This window comes from Sminthopsis crassicaudata, chromosome 6 (genome assembly GCF_048593235.1).
Source record: "Sminthopsis crassicaudata isolate SCR6 chromosome 6, ASM4859323v1, whole genome shotgun sequence".
NCBI lineage: Eukaryota > Metazoa > Chordata > Mammalia > Dasyuromorphia > Dasyuridae > Sminthopsis > Sminthopsis crassicaudata.
In genome coordinates, this window is record NC_133622.1 from 7,883,922 (window position 1) to 7,908,234 (window position 24,313).

At 40.1% G+C, this 24,313-nt stretch overlaps 1 protein-coding gene across 7 annotated transcripts in view; it reads right to left on the bottom strand.

Annotated features, from left to right (window-relative positions):
- The window catches only part of PROM1 (prominin 1), a 233,347-nt gene that overhangs the window by 67,219 nt on the left and 141,815 nt on the right, over positions 1-24,313 (bottom strand). For all 7 annotated transcript variants that reach the window (XM_074274792.1, XM_074274794.1, XM_074274793.1 and 4 more), the window contains 2 exons: positions 12,040-12,098; positions 3,718-3,923 (listed from right to left, as the gene is read on the bottom strand). In XM_074274792.1, the coding sequence (XP_074130893.1) occupies positions 3,718-3,923; positions 12,040-12,098 (265 nt within the window). The remainder of the gene's footprint in view (positions 1-3,717; positions 3,924-12,039; positions 12,099-24,313) is intronic.

Sequence of the window (24,313 nt, forward strand, 5' to 3'; positions counted from 1 at the left end):
TATATGCTTTTATGCTGTCCTAGCACCAAGTTTCACCAAGAGACATCAAGCACAAGATAAAATTTAGTCTTTCCCTGCTGCAACACAAGATAACAGAATTAATAGTTAGGATTCGGAGTTTGCATTATCAAAACTAATTACATAGCTTTACATATTTTTATAAAGCTGATATTTAATAATATATCTATCTTTGTCCCAAACAGATTACCCATAATCAGCACTCTATAACTTTAGTTTTTTAATTTATAATTTATTTTAAACATTTTTTAAAAAATGAAATTTTAAATAATCTCCCTCCCTCTCACCCACTATCCTACTCCCTAAGAAAGCAAACAATATATCAATTATACATGTAAAATCATGCAAACCTATTTTCATATCAGTCATTATTTCTAAAAAAACAGAGAGAAAGAAAATGAGAAAAGTATTCTTCACTTTGTAATCAGAGTTCATCAGTTCTCTCTCTGGAAGGGAAATGAATTTTTTCATCGTGAATCCTTTAGAATTGTCTGGGATCACTCTATTGAGCAGAGTAGCCAAGGCTTTCATAGTAGATTATTTATTACAACATTATTGTTACTGTCGACCATGATCTCCCAGTTCTTCCCATCTCACTTTGCGTCAGTTCATGTAGGTCTTGCCATGCTTTTCTGAGCCACCCTCCTACCGTATGAAAGGCTCTTGCTTCCTCTTCACCCCCACACACTTGCCACAAATGCTAGACTGACCCAAGTTTTACCATCTGACTCAAAGCCTCCTCACCAAAATATGTGCACCCCCCCACTCCTTAGAAATGGTAACCTATTGTACCCTTGTGCCCTTCCATCACCATCACCCCCAGAGAAAAGTCATCAGGGCCCAGCTGCCTTTCCTGATGAGGAAGATGTGCAAATGAGTCAGAATTCAGCCCTTCACAATCAAGAAGGGCCATCGACACAAGGCGTCTCACCATTTGACCACGATGATCAATCCAAGACCATGACCCCTTTAAAGACAGAGAATTCAAGCAACATCTGAGCAGGGACCTCAAAGCGTACTTTATTATCTACGGTTCCATGACTAGCAAACATTATCTATCTTCCTTCTCTCTGGATATCTGGGATTGAGCACTGAAATCTCCTGGGTAAAAACGCCCTTCCCTCCTACTGCTTTGCTCCCTCATCCCAAGCACCTCATTTTTATCCCATCCATGCCCATAGCCTGCTCCATCTTCCCCCTCGACCTTACATTCTGGAGTGCCATTCTCTTATTAACAAACTGCCATTTGTACTAGTCTTCTTCCTGCCCACTCCTTCCATCTTCTTCTAATCATGAAAATCTGAATGAACCTTGCAGAAGACCTTGTGTCCCTGACCACCCTCTCGAGTGCCAGCCGTGCTCTACTCTAGTACACTGAGCTGGAATCTGGACCAGGTACATCCTTTATTCCTTAACGTGACGTCTAAAACCCTCTCCCCACTTTTTCTTGTTTGAGAGTTTAATGTCTGCCACGTTCTTTCTTTTCAGTCCTCATATTTGGGAATTCTGTGCACATACTGATTGAGACCCCCTCAGATACTTTGAAAAAACTTCCCATTTCACCAATTTCTTCACCTCTCCTAAATGGGACCATCACTCAAACTCAACCCACATGGACGGTCGTTCTCTCCATTACATTATCACTCATAAGTTTTTTGTGTCCATATTAGACACAACTCTCTCTCCTGTACTCTTTGAGCTCCTTTCTTCCCACATGACACCCCATCTTCACCTAAGTAGCGTGGAACGGATTGTTTTACTCTCCTAGAATGTGTTCTCTCCTTACACCCCAACTCAGAAATCTTCTATTCCTTAAGAGCCATTTTCTGTATGAAGTTCTCTCTATAACTCCGAATGGCCTCCCTCCCACAAGAATGTGTAAATGATGACTTAGTACCTATTTGTAATCTTCACTTCATATCTATGCCATATGTATTTGTATGTACACGTGCATCTTCATTGGAAGGTGAGCTCCTTAGCTCCTTGTTTCATTCTTTATACTTCTATCTCCAGCATCAAATATACAGTAGATGATTAATAAATGCTTGCTATTTGAAAATAATACTAGTATAATCCATACCAGGAGGCAAAAAGAGTGAGTCTAACAGAGAGCTCAGTACACACATGGTGACAACTAAGAGCTTTCTAATGAAATTGCATTGACGATCCTGCCCAAGGAAATTAATAAATTTGGCCAATAGACTTTTACCATGTTGCACAACAAAACTAGCCGGTTTGTTTTAAGGAGAGCCCCTTGATGAAGGAACTGAGGGTCCTTCCCGCTATAACCCCGATGATCCTAAGTGTAGTCACAGCCTGTTACTGTTTTTGCTCATAAGGTTCATACTGGATGGATGGATGGATGGATGGATAGATAGATAGATAGATAGATAGATAGATAGATAGATAGATAGATGATGGATGGATGGATGGATAGATGGATGGATGGATAGATAGATAGACAGATGGATGGATGGAAGGATAGATAGACAGATGGATGGATGGATGGATAGATAGACAGATGGATGGATGGATGGATAGATAGAGATGATAGGTAGAACAATAATAGGTAGATGGATAGATAGATGAATAGATAGACAGATAAACAGAAAAAAAGATAGGTGGGCTACAGATATATAGATTAGATAAATGGATACAAAGAAAAAAATGGAAGGAGATGAGATGTGAAATGGAGACAGAGGTGGAAGTATAAATACAATTATATATGATCTAGCTTTAAATTCTATAGATCTACATGTAGGTCCAATCTGCTATCTCGAAGCTGAGCCTGCATATTAGCAACTAGAAAACCGTAAATTTATTAAGAGGAAACAAATGCATCATTTACAAAAGAGCTATCAAACCTTGCATCTGAAGCTGTGATGGTATTCTATGCAACCACATTCATTGAGAAACTTCAGTTGGGCTCAAACAAATTCCAGTAGCCTAAAAGACAAGTTTCTGAGCACACCGTGGAGGGAAAAATCTAAGGAAAACTGCAGCAGTTCCGTAAATCAGTGAGTCAGCAAGACCTTCCATGTCACAGCCCTATCCAACACTCATTTCTTTGTTTTTGCTTTAAATCGAAAGCATCATTATTCTATGTCTGGGTACCTAATTCTATGTGCCAGGAAACTAATTCAGTTCTCATTAAACCCATTATCATTAAATTTAAATCAACAGGACCAATGGATGGAAATGATTAGCCAAAGAGTTTGGCTCCCTGGAAAAAGGACGTTTACAATAATTCCCAAACTTATTCTAGGAAAGAGAGTTCTCAGCAGGGAAATGCAGGGCATCAGAAAGTTAGCAAGCTTCCCATCGCTTCCAGTACTTAGTCAGAGATGCCATGGTCACTTTTCCAAGAGATTTTCTGGGAACCAGGAGACTGGACTAGATAATTTCTAAGATCTCTCTCAATACCGGGGTTTTTTGATTGTCCAAAGCTGAAAGGTGCCAAAGGTACAAGGGCCACTGACATGGATGGGGGTTTATGGCATATTTTATCTCACTGGTTTCTCACAGACTCTATGTGGCTAAGTCCCAGAGGCAGAATGGTCCCATTTGCAGAGGAGCAGACAGGTTGAGGGAGGATTTGAGCACAGGTCCTTGCTCACTCTGAACACCCTCATTTCTCTGGGAAAAGCCTGACATCCAAGCACGTTTCAGCTTCCCAAGCCAGAAGCTTCCCTTACTTGCCTCATTAACAGGGAAATCACCAGGAGCGAAGTGGCAAAGCCGCGCCGGCGACAGTCCCCGTTCTTCTTCTGTCGCTGGTGCATCTCCCCTCCACAGTTGTTGCAGCAACGGCACATGCAAAAGCACAGCCCCACGAGGGGCAGCAGCACGACAAACAGCAATCCCAGGCCGGCCAGGATGAGAAAGCCGAGCTCATAGTGGACCACCTGGCAGTCACACAGAAGGAACAGGAGGCGTTAGCAAGGGCCTGCCCCCCACATCTCATTCCACAGACCCCCACTGGGCCATCCCACCTTTGGGCCTCTTTGTTCAAAACCACCAGAGAACAGAGAAGGGACTTATCCTGAAGATGGCAAAGGGGGCAAAGGAGGATGGGACTTTTCTGAGTGGCTCCCGCTCCCTTTGCATTTAGTAGAGACCACAAGGCGCCACTCCAACACCCGTTGCCACAATGGGCAGCAAACGGGCAGAGTAAACCAAAGGATGGTACAAATGGATTCAAAAAGGGGATTGCAGAATTTTAAAATGATCAATCCCCAAATGAGGACACAGGTTAGAACAGAACTCACTGAGAAAACTGATGAACTCTAAGTGCCCATTGAGAAACATTTTTTCACTTTATTTTTCTTCCTTTTTTGCAGTATCGCTATTATGGAAATCTATTTTGCATGATTTCACTCACATAATGAAGACAACATTGCTTGCCTTTTCAATAGAAGGGAGAGAATTTGGAACTAAAAATAATTAAAGTTTAATTGAAAAAACAACAAGAAAAGATCTCATCTTTAATACTAACGACATGGAATATAGTCATCCCCTCTTTCCTTCCTCCATAGTACATTTCCCGGGGGTTTCTGCTGACAAAATATCCTGGAGAGCAGAGGTCACAGACATGACCCAACATGGCGGCTCATGGATTTATGATTACTTTCCTAAGAGCCAAGATGATTTGGGCAGATAATTAGTTGACCCAATATTATCTTCCCTGAGTGCAGACTCATCCTACCTTAAACCCAGAGGACAGGATAGCAAAAATATAGCATGAAAAAAGTACCTAAATTCAGAAAATTCCTCTCATTCTTGGAATCCATGCATAAAATTACTTATTTGCTCAAAGCAATCCATTTACATAATAAGAAAAACTAGGAAATCTGTAGTTTACATTTGATGAACAACTCAATGGAACAATGTTTTCTGCAGCAGGACAGGGAAAAACAAAGGGGATTTTTCTGGGAGTTTTTTGGTTTTTTCATCAGCAATTTGAGAGAAAATTCTAAAAAATACTGAGTCAGAGAAAATGGAATACTTGAAGCTGCCTTCTCTCATGCTGAAAAGGTTAACAATCTCCAATCTATATGGGCTGCCCAGGAACCAACATTGACCCACCATTCATCTGGAGCCAAACAATATGAACTTTTTTTGGAACACCCTTTAAATTTAATGCAGCACAACTTTTGTAACGACTTCTAGAGCTACCATACTGTCAGAAATCCTGCCCCATATACACTGAGTTCTTCCTTAATAGTATATATATATTTTTTATTCATAGATATCATGAGTGTTTTTCTAGTTCTTTTAATAAGTGTTTTGAAAATCTTTCTATCCCAAGAGCCAGAAGACAAATTTTAAAATCAAACCCCAGGTATACACAATATTTTATGTGACTTTTTCTAATTTCTCCAAGTTTGGAGGCTATAGAAAAACAGTCATTGAGTGTTTGTGAATGTGTGTGTGCACACACGCACTTTTTATTCGGTTCCAGTGACTGTTCATAGTAGTGATATTTCTTCATACACTGAAAAAAGTTGAACTTTAGAGGGAATAGTTTATTTCTAATACTGTATGTATGACCAAAATTCTCATGTAAAAATGCCTACATACATACATACGTAGAACAATTCACAAAAGCTTAAAACAACAAGAAAGTCATGGTTTAGATATTAGAGAGGATATCAAAGTAAATTAGAATCCATGTATATTTCATTGAAATCATCACAACAAAGCCTATATCAGGATATCTTAGCAAAAATCTAGCTGCTTTTCATCAAAAGTACAACATAATGGCTATAGAACAATAGTGATAGGGTCAATTACCTTTAGTGTCAAGACTACAAATTCTGGCTGTGGAAGTCAAAGCAGAAGAAGCGCAGCAAGAAACAAAACAAACAAAACACACAATTGAAAAATCATGGGATTAGTTAATGTCTAACTAAAACTAAGTTATCTTGGAGAGAAGAGATCAACCATAGACACAAAAGTGAGGGAAGCAGAAAAACACAATGGCTTGTTCTCTCGATTCTTCATCAGTGGATGGAGTTTTACTTTCTGAATTCTTCCAAGCAGATGGACCTTCACCAAGGGCCTACCAGGGAAAGTTTATGCACAAAATTCAGAAACAGAAAATTTGCTATTAAGTAAGGAATTTTACTGGCCCCGGTAACTCATAAAACCATGTTAAAAATGTGAAATAGGGTGTGAAAGATGCAGAAGAAAGAGAGATCACAGTAATGATTTACAAAGTATGAGAACTTTTTTTGGCATTTGTTTTAGGTTTTAATTTCCCTAAATGCTATCAGTAAATTATTTTCTGTCACAGGATAAATATACCATTTAGATATGGTTACCGCTGACTCCAAATTAAGATTTCTTAGTCTTTTTTTTTTCTCTTGTGTACCTAAACTGGGAGTCAGAAATATAAATCATATATAAGATTAGGCTGAAAGCCAATTATGTAGAAATAAAGGTCTAATTTTTTTCACGTCCAAATCCATGGATACCCCTGTAACCTACCTAGAGATTCCTTAGGACTATACAGACTCCATCATCACCAACAGATTTATTAAACACTTACCATGTGCCAGGCATTGTGCTAAGGGTGGAGACACAAAGAAAGAAAAACAAACCATCTCTGCCCTCAAGGAGCTAACTTTCTAATGAGGGAAGAAAACATGAAAAAGCTATGAACGTACAAGATAAATACAACATAAATGGGAGGTGTTCTCTAAGGGAAGGAACTAGCAGGGGGTGACGAGGAAGCTCGGATCTGTCTGGAGGCTTGAAGGAAGCCAGGAGGCAGGGGTGAAAGGGAAGAGTCTTGCAGGGAAGGGGACAGCTGCTGAAAAGCAAGAAAACGGGAGAGGTGGGTGCCATATGCCTGGCACAAAAGAACCAACTAAAGCTCCCTTAGCTCAGTCCTTCAGAAGTGCTTCCAGCAGCTCTGACCATGAGTAGTGAAGGTATCCTCTTCCCCCTCAGTTCAGATGGGGATCCCTCTCTGAGACTTGCTGCAGCCCCCAATTCCATCACCCTGGAGGGCACCTGGTGACGTGTGCCTCTGAACTTTAGGGGGCTTATTCTTTGGCAACAAATCCAATCAATCTATCACCAGCACTGAAATCCAGACTTCTCCAGGCTGGTGGGACTGTCAGAGCTTTCGCTCTGGTAGATCATCTCCATCTCAGACACGAGGCAGTAATGTCATTCACCCACTCAACTTTCTATTGCTGTGAAAAAGTAGGAGGTGATATGGCGAGAAGTGGGGTGTTGAGATTCTGGAGGGATGGTTTTAGGGGACAGAAAAAGAGACATAAAAAGTAGATACGCTAAAACTCATAATTCTACTATTAGCTCAACATGGTAATAAAGGTAACAAAGAACCCCAAAGCATGAGTGAGGGAAAACACGGAATACTCTGACTAGGACTTCCTCAGGCTTCAGGTCTGATAGACTGGAAAGGGCAGTGTCTGCAATAAGATGAACTCATCTAAACTCCTGCTACGTTCTCATTTAATAACAGGATGAGCATGGCAACATGGAATTATGGGAATTTCAAAAAGCCAACAAATCAAGAGATGAACCTGTCATGTCTCCTGCAGCACAGGCCCCAAGGCCCCAGGCCTTCTACAGTCAGGAGGATAGGGTCTGACAGGCCTAGTTTCCAGGTATCAAATAGTCTACTCTGGCCACCTATAAGCTTTCCAAAAAAGTCTAAAATTTCAAAAATAGCATTTGCGAACAATAGCTAAATCTTAGCAAAACAAGATGTTTTCCTCAATTGAGTCAAATAACCCCTTTTGAGATTTTTTATTTTTGTTTCTTTGTTTTTAAAGGTGAACTGGTTATGTCGTAGAAAGGAACAATAGAAACACAGAAGCAGCAATCTGATTTAGGGCTTCTTCTTCTTGGGTTTATGGACACCATTCCTTGAACATGGGAATTGTAACTTTTAATTCTTTTGATTCATCCACAGCACTGAAAGCAATGCTGGGGCAGGTACACAATAGGCACTCAATAATTGCTGGGGGGGGGCAAGAAACTCCAAATGTCTTCCATTCTTCACTTAATAAACACTTCTTAAGGTGCTCATCAGTCTGAATGTACCAAAGAAAGCATTCTTTATGGAACCCCTGAATCGGTTGTTCTCAGGGCAAGGCAAGATGGATGTCAAAGACTAGGATGGATCATCCTGACCTCAGAAAGAACAACGAAGTTGACTTACCTTATTCAGATACAGGTAATCAATCATTATAAACCCATGAATATTAAAAAAGCATAACTATCAGAGTAAAACAAAGAAGCCTAATTAAAAGCATTGGTAAATTAAAATAAGAGGGGACCTGGTGCAAGAAGAAACTTCAGGGGGGAAAAAGCAACAATGATTAAAGAAACAAGGAAAACTTAAACATGGGTCCAGGAAAAAAAATAAAGTGGACAGATGATCAGTGGAAATAGACTATAACAGGGAAAGCTCTTATACTCATAATCAATGGGGAATTAATCACAAGGCAACTCAAGATTTCCAATGAAAATGATCAACAGACTGAATTATAATTTAGTCAGCCAGGCTAAAGGACATTTATCTGAGGTTTTGCCAACAAAATCCAGAGATGATACATTTCATTACTATAATATATCCAGGATGTGACTAGAAGGTAATGATGCGGAATTTGAAAAAATGAAAAATAAAATCAGAACTCCTGCAGTAGAGTGAGTGCTGACCCTGCTATAAGGGCTGTTGCCATGTCTGATTCTTCCTGACCCCATTTGGGCTTTTCTGGGCAGGGATAATGGAGTAATTTGCCATTTCCTTCTCCAGATCATTTTATAGATGGGGAAACCGAGGTAGATAGGGGGAGGTGAATTTCCCGGATCCCACAGCTAGTAAGGGTTTGGGATTCATCCCTTCTAGATTGCAGGCTCTATCCCAGCTGTCACCCCGATGTCCGACACACTTATTCCATAGGTAGGACTGCTCTGGCAGAAAAGGTTGCTGGCTCCTGGGAGATCTTTTGGACCCTGAGACGGGAATTTCTGCATCGCTTCTGTGACAGCAAAATTTGCTGCTTCTTCTAAAGTGGATCAAAGGCAAATAAAATCCAATCCAATCACTGAGAGGAGTGTTCAAGCTGGATGAACAAGAGCATTGAAGGGAAAGCTTCTCCCAGGCTCCATTCTTAAAGCCGCCTTTTCTCACTGTAGGTTCCTGCCCAAATCTCCATTTGAGAAAGTATCTGTACAATGATCATGTTTCTTCTCAAAAGGGGCATCAAACTCCCAGCTACTTCTCCATCTAGCCCCCTCTCGATCTCAGCTTTCCACCTGCCTTTAATGTATTTGTTGCCTTACCCCATTTGGAATGTAAGCTCCTTGGGGGTAAGAAACTAAAGTTTATTTTTTGCTTTATTTCTAATTTGGCAGTGTATGGTACTTAATGAATGCTCAACAAATCCTTTATTTGATCCAATCTTCTGGACAACTCTGAAATAAATATCTAGCCTCCAAAGGTGACAGAATTATAGGTTGGTTTTGTCCATTTCCTAAAAAAAAAATCAGTCCATTTTATAGTCATACTATTTTTGGAGGTAGAGACTTATTACTTAAGTGGTTCAGGGGATTCCCCATGAAGAAAACTCCTAATAATTCAATAGTTTTAGTCATGTCTAGCTTTTCCTTTGCCCATTTGGGGTTTTCTTGGCGGAGCTCCTGGAGTGGTTCGTAAAGCTAACTTGAGGCTGCCTTACTAATACAGATCTGCACTTCTGCCACAATTGAGAATCTTGCAGAGTTACTATGATTGTGAAGGGGTAACTGCTCAGGACCCCAATGCCAGCAAGTGTCAGAGGAGACTCGTATGTCTCTATGTGAGTGACTCTTAACTATAACAGCTTATTAAGGGGCAATTTCCCAGATAGCCCTTTTATGATCAAGGGTAAGATGTCACTCTTGTCTCCTCAAAGTGGGACTTTCTTAAAGCCTCTAATGGCTTCAAAGGATCCTTAGAATTTCTTAAGTATGAATACAGAATGAATCATCCTTCTGCGACCACAAACCCGCCTGATCAGATTAGATTATTTGCTACTGGGAACAGTATAATAAAGGGAATAAGGTACAAGGTTAAGTGACAAAAACTCAAGTGACCCAGGTGGGATGGGGGCTGCAAATGGAGGGGAAGGAAGGGCTATTTACTAACTGGCTCTGCTCTTATAGCAGAGACAAAAGGAAAAAGATGGAAGCTGCCCTCAAAGAACCATAACCCGAGGCAGAAGGAAAACTTACTTAAAAGTAAACATAAGCAAAAAAAAAAAAAAAGTAAACATAAGCCACTAGGCTCGTGCATTAATTAATGTGGCTTCAGATATAATAATTAATCTTGATTCCACAAGACTGCTAATGACACATGTGCACCTGCTATTGCCAGAAGGCCTCAGGTTAAAAAAAAACAGAAAATGTGTTAGTCGATTTTCTGGTATAATAAGGATGTGTGGAGGGGAGGGCTATTTGGAAGTAGCAGTGGTTTTTTTAAGTATCGTATTGTTGTTGCTGACCCAGTTAGGGGCTGGACTCGGAAGGAGTCAGGTCCTGGGCCTCCTTGAAGGCCGGCGGAACCCCAGCTCTACCACCCGACCAACTATATCACATTCTTCTAGCTGAATGTTAACTGGTGTCTTTTCCTAAAATCCAGCATCTTGCCCCCAAGGCCCATCAGGGCCATTCCCATATTTTAGAACTGTCTCCTAGACTAGGGTTCTTAACTCAGAGCCTTAAATTTGCTTTTAAAATATCTCGATTACAGTATTTCAATATCTTATTTATTTTAGCATTGCAAACTATTACCGTGGTCCATCAGCTTCAGCAGCCCTCCAAGTGGTAAAAACGCCTGCTCTCCCATCTTAGAGCAGCGTCCCAATGTTCTATCACAAGCCAGAACCAGTTACTGGGAGGCATAGTGTTTGTTGCAGACTCCAACTGATAGACCAATTAATTCTTTAAGGGAAAACACAGAGAAGTAGCTTTCTCTTCCCAGGGGTGAGGCGTTGGGTTGGAACAGATGCACATTTTTTAGATACATAAACAAAAATAAAAATGGCAAACATACCTTCCTAAGTGGACGCCCACTTTACTGTTAGGAGAATGGGATTTATCTCTTCTGCAATCTCCTTTTCCATAACACAGACATCCTATAAATTTCTCCTAGGAGTTGCTGAGTGTGTGAGTGAGTGTGTGTGTGTGAGTGTGTGTGAGTGTGTGAGTGTGTGTGTGTGAGTGTGTGTGTGAGTGAGTGTGTGTGTGTGTGTGTGTGTTTTCCTGAGTATCACTGTTCAGTAACTGCAGGTACCTGGTTTGGCGGCCCCCAGGAGTTGTCCCTTTAGAAGTTCTGCCCTCCTGGGACACACCAGTCATTTAAATAAGTCAGTGGCTCCATTTTTAAAAGCCCCTTGCTGACTTTCACTAAGTACCAGCTGAGCTACTGAGCAATTTCCTTTTTCAGGTGACATTATTCAGATGTTATGTTGATATTTAATGTCACATAAAAAGAAGAAAGAACTCATAAATAGAACATGACGGCTGGTAGGGGACCTTACCACCCAAGACACATAAGCTTTGGGCACCCCTCGTCCCTATCCCACCCTCCCAAGCCCAGAGGACACTAACAATCAACTTAAGATTAAAGGAACAGAAGTATCATTGTGAAGCTTCATCTTACCCAGAGAGGGGGGTATACCTTGCCAAGGGATGTCGAATCAATACCTATGGAATTTCAATCTGAAATGAATCCACTCTGGACAAAGTTTTGCTTTTAGGTCCTGCTTTTAAAATATTTTATTAGTTTGGGAAATGTAACATATTCCAGTAATGGAGCTTTGACTAGTACTCTGAAAGGCCATAAACTCAGCTTTCCCACAAACAGGTTAAGTCGAAATGGGCACCAGACGTAAATCTAGTCTGAGTCATTTACGGGATCGGCTCTGATTTCAAGGGAGACAAAGCCCATGCCGACTTTGAAAAACACAAATGACACGCAGAGACTGAAAAGACCATTACCTTCTGATAATCACTCTTTATGTATTCAAATTTTCGTTGGACGGTCTTTCTGATGAGGTCTAAAAATTAAAAAAACAGAGACAAAGAACCATCAGAACAATGATAAATATCAATAACCAATGTGTGCATTCTGAAATTGGGATCCCGGACATTTTTATTTCACTTTTATTTTTAAAGGTATACAGATAATGACAACAATAACAGCCAATGATTACATAGCACTTTATAGTTAATGGCTAATAGTCATAAAAGAAGCCCTTCCACAAGGCTCGTAAGGTCTGCAAATTGCTATGTGTAATTCTCTTACCCGACAGGTCTGTGAGGCAGATTCTTATCCTCTGGACAATCTTTCTAGAATATGATCATCTGTTTGAGTCAGTCAGTCAATCCATAGACATTTATTAAATATCTACTAGGTGCCATACATTGTACAAAGCACTGGAAAAATTTAGCTTTTCGATAAAGTGAAAAACATCTAGATTGTATCTATTAGTCTTTTCGTAAAATATTTTCCCACTTATAAAGGGCAAATGTGTTTTTTGGTTTGGTTTTAGGTTGTTTATAAAATATTTTCCCACTTATAACGGGCAAACGTGTTTTTTGGTTTGGTTTTAGGTTGTTTTTGGACACTGAGCATCTTCATCTCCCAGGGTGCAGGCGGTAGCTAATACACCTTCCCTGGCAGCAATCCTATCAGAATTTTACCAAGCGACGGCCTTAACTGCCTAATCTTATCCCCCCAATTTAAGCACAACAGACCCTACTCTTTTGCATCTTTAATTTGTTTCAAAGGCTCATTCATTCAAGCCCCCCTTTTTTCTTTTTCTTTCTTTTTTGTGCAAATCTTGAAAAGCTTTGATGTGGTATCTGGTGTGTCAAATACCCAACAGGATAACATGAAGCAAGTCAGAGTTCAGACTCCCTTCTATATTTGGCACTGATGGGAATGAAGGAGTTCCCAGAAATGATTTTTCCAGATGCCTAAAGAGTACCTTATTATAGCCTCCAGCCTTGGTTATGTTCTTTTATGCTTAATAGCTTTTCTTCTAAAACACATAATATTGGCCAGGCCCTAAAGGTTCATATAGTAGATGCTTAATAAGTGTTATCAATCGGCTGAGCACTCGACTTGGAAACAGGAAGTCCTGACTCCAGCACACAGGGCTTCCGCTCACCCAAACCTTCATTGCAGCAGAAACAAATGCCTTGCACGCAACTGAAAAAAGCCCCAAGATCTTGCATCAAGAGTCCTAAGATGTGTCATCTTGTGGTACTTTCTCCTCGACTTCTCTTTGTCATTTCTCTTTAATAAGTCATTAAGTCACGGAGGAATTATCCAACTGATCTCTCTCTGAAGCCATACCAACCCTTAGTTTTCTATCACCAAAGAAACAGTCTTCCAAGGGAAAGATTCTCAGGGGAATTACAGAATTTGGGTTGAAATTTTGGAAATGTATTCTGAAAATCCATGATGCAAAGGCTGACTAGCATCCTTTTTAGTAGGACCCAGAATGCTTGGCAAAAGCTCATCTGAGATCTTTAACCACAGGCTGAGATCCAGTTAGATCCAGAGGTCAGGATGGCCCCCTCTTGATATACTTCAACAGCCTTACTTTGAGTTATCTTCAGTGAGAAGGGGAAAGCGGTTCAGTGTTGTAGGTATAAATATATCATATTTTAATGTGGTTTTCAAGAGGGGAGCTCAGGAGAATCCAAGCTTTTGACATTATCTGCTTCTAATCAAGTATCTACAAACCTTAGGGCCATCAAGCCATGGGGGAAGGCTGCAAAGTTATAGGGCAGGATTTAAGAATGCATAAGCAAACTAAGAAACAAGCAAAAATCTGATGCTTCCACAGGTATGTGTGTACATATGTATAGTATACAAAATACATGCAGACACATAATGAATAAATGCAAAAGTGTTTAGCAAGAGCTTGCTCTATGCTAAGCTTGGTGCTAAATGCTAGCTACACAGAGAAAAAAGAACACAATCCCCGCCTTCAGAGAGTTTGGGGAGCAGAACAGATAGAAAGGCCCAGAGATTCTTGGATTACACAAGAAGGTTCAGAACGATGTCAGCGGACTCAAGACATGGAGCTGGGCTTGGACATGGCAAAGCTGGGAGGTTCAAAGAGTATTGGCTCACAAAGATTCAGAAAGACCTGAAGCTACATTCAACCTCAGACGCTCTATGACCCTGAGAAAGTCACAAACGGCCTCAGTTTCTTCCATGATAAAGTGGAGATAATAACCGCACCTCTCTCCTAAGGTAATTATGAAGAGCAAAAGTAATAAATTTGCAAATGTATTAAATTTATTAAAATAAATAGTGCAAATAAAAGTGCAAAGCACTTAGATTGGGATCTTGATATATAGTAGGTGTTTAATCAATGCACCGAGTGAGGTCGTTACTGTAGAGTCACCCATATAGTCGTATACTAAATATGGTCCAGACAACTTCTCTCCTGCCCTCACCTTCTCCAGTGAATGCTGTAGGAAATGAAGATGTTGAATTTATCCTAGATCTACATTCACTGACCATGAAGGAAGTAAGAAGGATATCGTTATTCATCATTACCAGATGCATTATAGCACACACTACATATACTATATCTACATGTAATTAAAATAAAATAATATCACTTGCTACTTCATGGGTCAACCCCGTAGCATCATCACAACTCCTCTCCTGGAAGAAGAACCAAACCAGATTATCTCGGCTTCCTGAGAAGGGTTAAAAACCTGGAAACCTGCCCTTCAGGAGAAAAACGATGGCAGGGCTACTCCCTGAATCTGAGGACAGAGTGAGAAAACCCAATCCTCTGAAAGAGATTCACACAAATCCATGTGAAATTGATGCTCAGCATGTGCAGAAATCCTCCCCAAAGCAGATGATTTCTAATTGTATTTGTTTTGGGGACAGCCTCGGGTCCCTCCTAAATCCCATCATGGGGCTGCCAATCTAAATGCAAATTACGGAAGGTAAGCTATAACTGGGGACGTTTTGACAACACAAAATATAAAACAAATGGCAGCTGAATGGCACACGCTTCAGAAAACCAGTCAACAAGACTTGGGAAGGGAAAACTGGCAATCAGAATGTCATCAGTGCAGCTACAATAACAGTCCAGGGCAGAGACAGCCCTTACCTGCCCTCCCGAGAGCTGGGAGCCACAGGGTTGCTTTTAAAATGCAAATGGGACGATGTGGTAAAGAATATTGTTTTCTCTTTAATGGGCAAGTGGAAGATAAGGACATTAAGCTCTCTGGGCTGGAGGAAAACTGCCCTTCCAGGGCCACCCAATTCCCTTTTCTATGATGATATTCACCAAGGATCTGGTCAGAGACAGAGACTCTCAGATGACTTTGAACATGGCAAACAAACCAAAAACACCTTGGGGTCCACTGAGGAAAAGACGTCACTCAGATCCCCAGAGGCACAAAGTGAGGAAGGGACTTTGGAGCAATGTATGGAAAGGGAAGGGAACAGAACAGAAACTAACAGGTTCAAGAGTCGAGCCTTCTCTCCCACCTATTTCAAGAGAGTAGAGGGACAAGGCAATGACCCCCTTCATAGGCAATGCATGGAGAGAGAACATTTGTATAGACTCCATTTCCCATAATGCTTAGGAAAAAAGAGACTTCACTTTGTGGGGATGAGGGAAGGGAATGGGATTGAAAAAAGAAATGTTACTCTGTGAACTACATTTGTGAAATCCATTTCCCAGAGGCTTGCATGGAAAGTCACAGTATAGTGACCTATAGAATCTAACCCAAAACTCTTAAAAGTTCCAGAAGTCAAAAACCTATGAAATGTTTCAAATTTGTTTCCAAATTTTAAATTTTTTATTTTTAAAAAAAAATTTAAAATTTGGAAACAAATCTTTTTGGTTTCTTAATTAATAGCAAATAGCACTGACAAAGATAATAGGACACCACACACACACACACCACACACACACACACACACACACACACACACACACACACACACACACACACCATCTCCAGTGTTTTATAGGTGTTATATGGGGTAGTCACATAGAGGTCTTCTCCTCTACACAGTCTCATCTTCATTTTCATTTCCGTGTGCCTGGGACTTTTCTTCCTTCCACCTCCATGATAATAAATAAAAATAACAAAAAGAATATGGAACTACAGAGAGTAGAGGGGAAGCTAACATTCAATTTGGCAGAGAAATAAACCAAGAAATCTGATGATCCTAGTTGCATTTGGACATACTCAGGTTCACACTTTGCTACCAAAATACAAAGAGTAAAAGGCTGGGTAGAAAAAGGGAGAGAGAGAAAGAGAGACAGAGACACAGAGACACAGAGACAGAGACGGAGACAGAGACAGAAACATAGACAGAGACACAGAGACAGAGAGAGACACACAGAGAAATAAAGAAAGGAAGAAACAGACAAAGAAATGACAAAAGAAAATTTAGGGATGGGATTTTTCTCTTCCAAAGCTACATCTTTAAACTTTATTCTTATTTTTTCTACGGTTTCCAAGGGCAACTCACTTTTCCTTTTTAATACACTACATGTTAACTACCACTCATGGATTCATGGATTTTTTTTTTTTTTTTATTAAGTGCTTTCCACGTAGAGAGCACCTGGAGTAGATCTAAAGTTTGGACCAGGGGCAACATCTGTCTTTCCTGATTCTTATCGTCTCTTAGCTCACTCCTGGATCATTCTGGTGTATAATTCATCACTTGCAATGATGCAAGAATTTGGGAGAGTAAGCGTGTAAATTTCCATCTCCTACAAAGATCTCCCAAGTTTACAGGGAACTGATACAATTGGGGATTCTAAATCGAAAAAATGTAAACTATTAAGTAGGTAGCACAGCACTAGGCTGAAATCAGGAAGGGTCATCTTCTGGATTTCAAATCCAGCTTCAGACCCTTCCTAGCCGTGACTCTGAGTAAGTCACTTAACCCCACTTGCCTCAGTTTCCTCATCTGTAAAATGAGCTGGAGAAGGAACTGGCAAACCCTTCTAGCATCTTTGCCAAGAAAACCCCAAACGGGCTCACTAAGAGTTAGACCTTACAGAAAAGCGACTGAACAACAAATCTAAGGAGCCACGTGAAAGGTCTCCAAATCACTAATAAGAAATATACAAAATACAACTCTGAAGGACTCAACAGACGACAAAAGAGGAAAATCCTGATTATCTGTGGGTCTGAGGGAGAAAAGGGACATTACTGCACAGTTGATAGAATTGTGGATTTTTTTTCAATTGTTTTGGAAAGCAATTTGGCACTGCTTCTTACCTTTGGGCATAGATCCCCAAAAGGCTTAGGACCGAGGGAAAAGACCCATATTACAAAAACATCTAGAGCATAATCTTTTGTTTTAACAAAAAAAAAAGGAGGGGGAGGGGTAAAGAAGAAATAAAGTGGCCCCCATTCCTTGGAAATGGTTAGACAAATAGTGATGTGACTATAATGGAATATTATTTGGCTATAAAAAATAACTAACATGATGAATTCAGAGAAAACCCAGCAAGACTTGCAGTGAACAAATATGGCCCCATAGGTCTAATGACAAAAAGAAAAAAGAATAGAAAAAAGCCCAATGACAATCTGTTTTTGTCTTTTTTGCAGAAGTCATTTGACTTGGAATAAGTAAGAATAAGACTGCCTCAGTATCTTTTATGTGAAGAAAAACCATTGGGGACTCCTTCCTCCAAAAAGCTTCCAGGTTGTGTGGTTCTCTCAACATTTATCATATTACAAATTAAAATATTTACATATTATAAAATATTGTTATTAACAGAGTTTGAGCTTTGTAGACTCCCTAAAATGGTCTCACAGACCTGTGGATATTCCTGCAACTATCAAAGGAAGAAAAATTAAGTTTTTTCTCATTATGCTCATTGTGTGCATATGCTTTCCTATAGACAATTTTAAAGTCTTTTGTGAGTTTAACTTTCCTTCCTTGGGTTTCCAGAAAAGCAACTAGAGAAGCTCCTCTATCACCAAGTTGCATCCACTGTCTCCCTGGGTCGCCTTCCATAGCTCACCCAATTTTAACTCTCGGTCTCTTTCAATTGTGGGAGACTCAGGATACCGACTGATAAAGGAATAATCCTAGAAAACAAGGATCCTCTCCCCTCCACTGTGCTGTGTGTGTGATTGTGTGCCATGAAAACCAGGAAAATGTGGATAAAAGTGTACCTTACACTCAAAAATTATGTGGACCTTGGAGACATATCTGGGTGAGCATATGTGCGCAGAGTTTTAGAGCACCAGTAATCCTCGACCTTAATGCTCGACATGTTTTCTAAGGAGAGTTAAAAAGATCTGCTTGGTGGGGATCATTTTCAGAGCTAATTATGCTAATGCTTTCAATCTCTTTCCAGACTTCCATGCACCAGCAATGGCCATCTGTCCTTCCCCAAGGCTCTTGGGCCATGGTACCATTGGACTTTTACATTCTACCTCATAGTGAGGTTTTAATTCTGCATGAGAAACTCCATGAGGGCAGAGACGTTGCCGTCTTTTCTATTCCCCCAGGACCTGGCAGAGGGCTCAGAGTCACTGAATAAACGTCCGCTGAATAACAGCAGTTGCTGAACATGATGCCCGTCTTACTCCAACTGCACCAGCCAAAGCTCCGACCTTCCTTCTAGCACGGAGTGAGAAAACTCTGGTTCAAATCCCTCCTCTGAGGATGACTCCCTACAGGACCTTAAAAAAGTTAGTTAACTTGTTTCCTAATCTAAAATGTAGGGATTATGCCAGGTGGCCTCCAAGAGTCACAGGATTCTTCTACTTTGTGGGACAAGTTGAGTTTCTTCCAAAGTAGAACAGTAACCACCAGACTAGGTTACTGTTAAAATTTCTAAACCAGATTGTCCCCAAATGTAAAACACAAGCCCAAAGCTGAAACAAAAAGAACTGATGAAAAGTATTGACTGCTTTATATACAGTTGACTCTCAAATCCTTATTCATTTATTAATTTAATAAGTATTTATTAAGTGCTTGCTGCATACTGGGGCACAAAGACAAAGTCCACACAGATTTGCCCAAGTGAAGTTGCTCCCTTTTACAAATTCTTTCTCTTGAGGGTGAAGCAATATGGAAAGATATAAATAAATACAAAATATACCCAAAGTAATCTCCAGGAAGGGTAGCGGCTGAAGAGTAGTAAGGGAGTGAAGGGAGAGGAGAAAGAGAGGGGGCAGATCAAGATATGGGACATGAGCTGACCCTCAAAGAAAGGGAGGGAGCAAGTCGGGAGCAAGGGAGTAGCAAGAAGAAAGAGAATGGATGTAAAGGATCCTGGGAAAATAGCACTAAGATTTGGCAAATGAGTGGATAGTGGGAGGGCTGGCTAACAACTCCTGAGCTGTATCTCCAGGTCCTCGGAAGGGTGGTATTATCCTGTCATCAGCAGAGACAAGTTAGGAGAAAGACGAACAATTTGCAGTAGAAAAGTTCTTTTATTTCACCTGAATTAGCTCTTCAACTACAACTAACTGCTGATCATCTTGAACTGAAAATTCTGAGAATATGTCAAAATCGACATTTCCAAACTACAAATTATCAAGAACTGGCCCTTGCTCCACCGCCTCCCCAATCCCTTCTTTGCAACTTCCCTATTTTGACAGGTCACTGCATTAGCTCCAAGTCCTGTTCATTTGACCTTTTACAATAGCTCTTAAATCGGTTCCCTTCCATCTACTTACCAAGTCACTCTCCCAGTTTGGGTCTTTATCCCCTCTTGCCTAAATATTCTAATGGCCTGCACAGTGGGGCAGTGGGAAGAAGTCCAAATTTAAATATGGCCTCAGGCACTAGCTGTGTGATTCTGGGCAAAACACTGCTGTTTGCCTCAGTTTGTGCAACTGAAAAATGGGAGATAATAACAGAACAACACCTACCTTACAAGGTTGAGGTGAGAATGAAATGAAATAATAGTAATAAAATTGATTCACACAGGCCTAGCACATACTAGGTATTATAGAGATGATTATTTCCTTCTCTTTTAATTTATCCCTTTCCCAATGTGCCCTTCCCATAACTGCCATGATAATATTCTTAACACATGTTCCGAAGATCTGCCCATCATCCCATTGCTTAGAAAGCTTTCTGTGGCTCCCTATTACTTCTGGGATAAAATATAAGTCTAAGACTCTGTTAAATCTGGTCCTAATCTGCCTTTATTTACCTTACTCTCTTTCACATACTTCACTGCATGGCAGCATTCTCCATCATCCTATCTGAAACATGCCCCCTCTTCATCTCCATGTTTCAGAAGACTCCCGGCTCAGCTCGGAGGTCACCCCCTCTACAAAGCCCCTGCTCCCCTCAGCTGCTCTTTCCTCAAATTACCTTTTACTGACTTCTGAAGGTACATGTTGCCAAACAGGGAGTCATGGCAGCCAAGAGCAATGTTGATTTTGAATGAAAAATCCATTTGAATAAAATGAACCAGGTAACAATATACAAGGAAAGTACTATGGTTGAGGAAAAACAACAACAAAACAATCAAAACTGAATATTATGCAATTATCGTGATCAAGCTTGGCCCCAAAGAAGAAATAAGAGAACAAGCCTTTCTCCCTTTATTTATTTCGCCATTAACAAGAATTCATTTATTCTTTCTCCTTCCCACCCCTTATAGAGAGGGACAGTTTGAGAATTTGTTTTGCTTGTTGTACTGGTCTGTTTGTCTTTTTTCTTCTTCCCTTCTTTCCAAAGATTGGAGATCATGTAGATAGAACACACTTCATTGATCCATTGTTTGCTTTTGCAGAACTGGTTTTTCTACCTCTTTCTTTTTTCCCCCTTTATCATAAGAGGAAATACCAGGAATGGTAAGGGGAGGAACATCCTGGAAAATGAAGGCGATGTCAAATAAGACATTAACAACAATAAAAATCTGTAATTTAAATAGTGGATGTAAAAAGAGAGTATCTCATGCATGGCAAGAGACCAAATGACCACACAACCTGAGAATATTCATAGGTCAAAGTACAACTGAAAGATGGAAAATGGAACAAAGCCATTTGTTTCCATAATGACGTGTTTTTCACTTCACAGTGAAATTTCCAGATTTGAACCCTGATGAAACAGTCCCAAGTCTACTCCATGATGCAAGCTTTCACCAATGATTTCCCAAGGCAAAATCTGGAGCTGTCTTATAGCTGAATGGAAGATGCAGAAAGGACAAAATCTCCACTATTTTTAAAGTTTGTTCATAAACACATGAAAAAAGTACAATTATAGAGATAAGTATGTTTAACAACCTTCTGATTAGAAACAAAAAGTGAGCCATAAAATGGTGAGATATATGTGTTTGCGAAAGGTTTTTGCTGCATTTATGGAACACATCCTGGGCAAAGTCCAAATGGAAGAAGGAGCTCCCATAGACAATAAGTGCCTGTTTGCAAAGAACTGGGCTGATTGCATCAAGGCCCAACATTTCCATGGTCTCTTTAACATGATCCTTGATTGCCCAAAAAATCATCAGGGTAACAATGGACACAGAAAGAATTAATGGAGAGAAAGGATCTATTGTTCAGACTAAAGCAAGAAATTGGACAGCCAGTTTATTACATCAAAACAAAGTTCTCATGTCTAGAATAATCTGGTAAAGTGGGTGGGAAATGAGTTGGGCCCCTAAGGAAGAAACAAGAAGAGAAAGATTCCTATTGCATTTGGGAAATTGTGCAGTGAGCTTGGGGCTCTCAAATTTTTCCCTGATGCAAAGAAAAAAGAAATTTCACCTTTTAAAAACAAATTATTTTCCCCCTCTGATGCTATATGGTAATGATCTTGGAACCTGACAATCTCTGAAAATGAAAAGAAATGCAGTAAGAAAGAGATGCATAATACCCTTTGACCCAGCAGTGTTTCTACTGGGCCTGGATCCCAAAGAGATCAAAGGAAGAGAAAGGGACCCATGTGTGCAAAAATGTTTGTGGCACTTTTTGTAGTGGCAAGGAACTGGGAAACTGAGTGACTGTCCATCAGTGAGGAAATGACTGAATAAGTTATGGTACATGAATGTTATGCAATATTACTGTTCTATAAGAAACAATCAGCACGATGATTTCAGAAAGGCCTGGAGAGACTTAAAGGAACTGATGCTGAGGGAAGTGAGCAGAACCAGGAAATCACTGTACATGACAACAACAAGATTACACAATAATCAATTCTGATGGATCTGGATCTTTTTAACAATGAGGTGATTCAGGCCTGCTCCAATGATCTTGTGATGAAGAGAGCATCTGCACCCAGAGAGAGGATTATGGGAACTGACTGTGGATCACAACATAACATTTTCATTCCTTTTTTGTTGTTGTTGTTTGCTTGCATTTTGGGTTTTTTTCTCATTTTTTCTTCTACAGCACGATTGTGAAATCAATATAAAAGAATTGCACAAGTTTAATATATATTGGGTCATTTGCCATTTAGGGGAGAAGGGGTAAAATATTTGGAACACCCTTATAAAAGGGTGAATGTTGAAAATTATCCAGGCATATGTTTTAAAAATACAAAGCTTTAATAAAAACTAAAAATTTTTAAAAAGAGAGAGGCATAGTATATGGAAGATAACCAGTATATTTCTAATAATGGCTCACTGTTAATCATTAATATGAGAAGGCCTGGAAGAAGGTCTTACAGGGAATGGTCTAGGGTGGAGCGTGAACAAGAATTGCACACAATGAGAAGATATGGAGAGGTCTGCAGTAATGGAATGAATGAAGAAAGAAGGAGGGGAAGAATACACCCAGAGATAAGTTTACAGATCCACAGACATGTTGCATCCTTCCTGCCCCCAAAGAATGCAAGTTCTTGGAGAATAGAAAATGTTGGCATTTGTCTTTGTATCCCCAGAGCTTTGTGCAGAGTGAGCACTTAATAAATATTTATTGACTTGAATTTTCAAATAAAAACTTCTGAGAAAATAAGAGAAAGGACCTCAAAAAAACTTTCCATAAAGAAAAGTATTCTATATGAAAAATGGCCAAGAAAAACTAGTTGAAATATGAGTTTTGAAAAACTACTTTAACGTATGAGTAATGTTTATTTTTTTTCCTTTCCTTATGTACAAAGGCTAAATAGAAGTAAACTTAAACATGCACACACACACAGACACCCCCTCCCCCAGCATTTAGGGTTAGTCCATCTCGTTGGACTTGACCTCAAGAATCATTCTCTAATTGTCACTGTGTTATACTCAAACTGAAAGTTAGCAGCAAAATGACGCAAGGGACTGGTTTTTATTGTGCATCGAGCTGCTGAAAGTCTTAATACTTCATCTAGTGATGTGGCTACAAAATATGGACCCATTTTCTTGAAGCCAGAATTGCAAAAACTGCCAAAAGGGCGCCATCAAATGAGAACTTCGGAGTTATTATAGGTCTTGTCATAGGATTTACAGAAGTGCAAATCCGGTTGTGAGATTTTTAGCTAATGTCACACATCAAGAAGCATTCAAGTATACATGTTCGCTCTCCCAATTCCGATCATAACCATCTGATATTTTATTAGCTAATCTTCAAGGAATTCATCACCTGAATTTTTAAAATGAATCACCTAATGGTAGCCAACCTTCCCGTAATGAGCTTCTACAAATGTATATTACAATTGTGGTTATTTTGAACTTTAAGCTTTCCCCCCACACCCCTGTTTTTAGCCCCCTTCTAGTCATGGAAATGCCATTCCCAAAGCATGCTGGCTGTCTTCCTCTTCATTCTGCTCTCACACAAACTCAGACTGCACCTCTGCGCTCTTGGGTTTTGATAAATACAGGAGCCTTCACCTTCCTTGGCCCAGCACCCGGCCTTTTCTGGGCCATTTTCTTACTCTGCTGTTTGCTTTGTTTTTCCTATCATTTCTAGCTCCTTTCACATTAGAAGACCATAAGCTTCTTGAAAATAAGAATTGCTCTGTTTTGCTTGTGTTTGCTTGCTTAGCACAGTGCCAGCTATATTAAGAGATTTAATAAATAATTTTTTCAGTCATTCATTCAAAAAAACAAAGTCCTTTAAGGGTCTCTATAACCTGGTTCTAAATCCAGGTTTCCGGCCAACTTCTGCAGGGTTCTACTTTGTTTCCTCCACTTTCTAGCCAAATCAGATCGCCAAACGAAGCCATCCTGCCTCCGTGTATTTAAGCAAGCCATCCTTCATCCCCTAAAGCCCATTACTTCTTCTCTCAAGCTGGTGCCACATTTTCCGGGAAGCCTGACCCAAATCCATAGCTGGAAGTAATCTCTCCTTAGAACCTCTCTAAATGTGC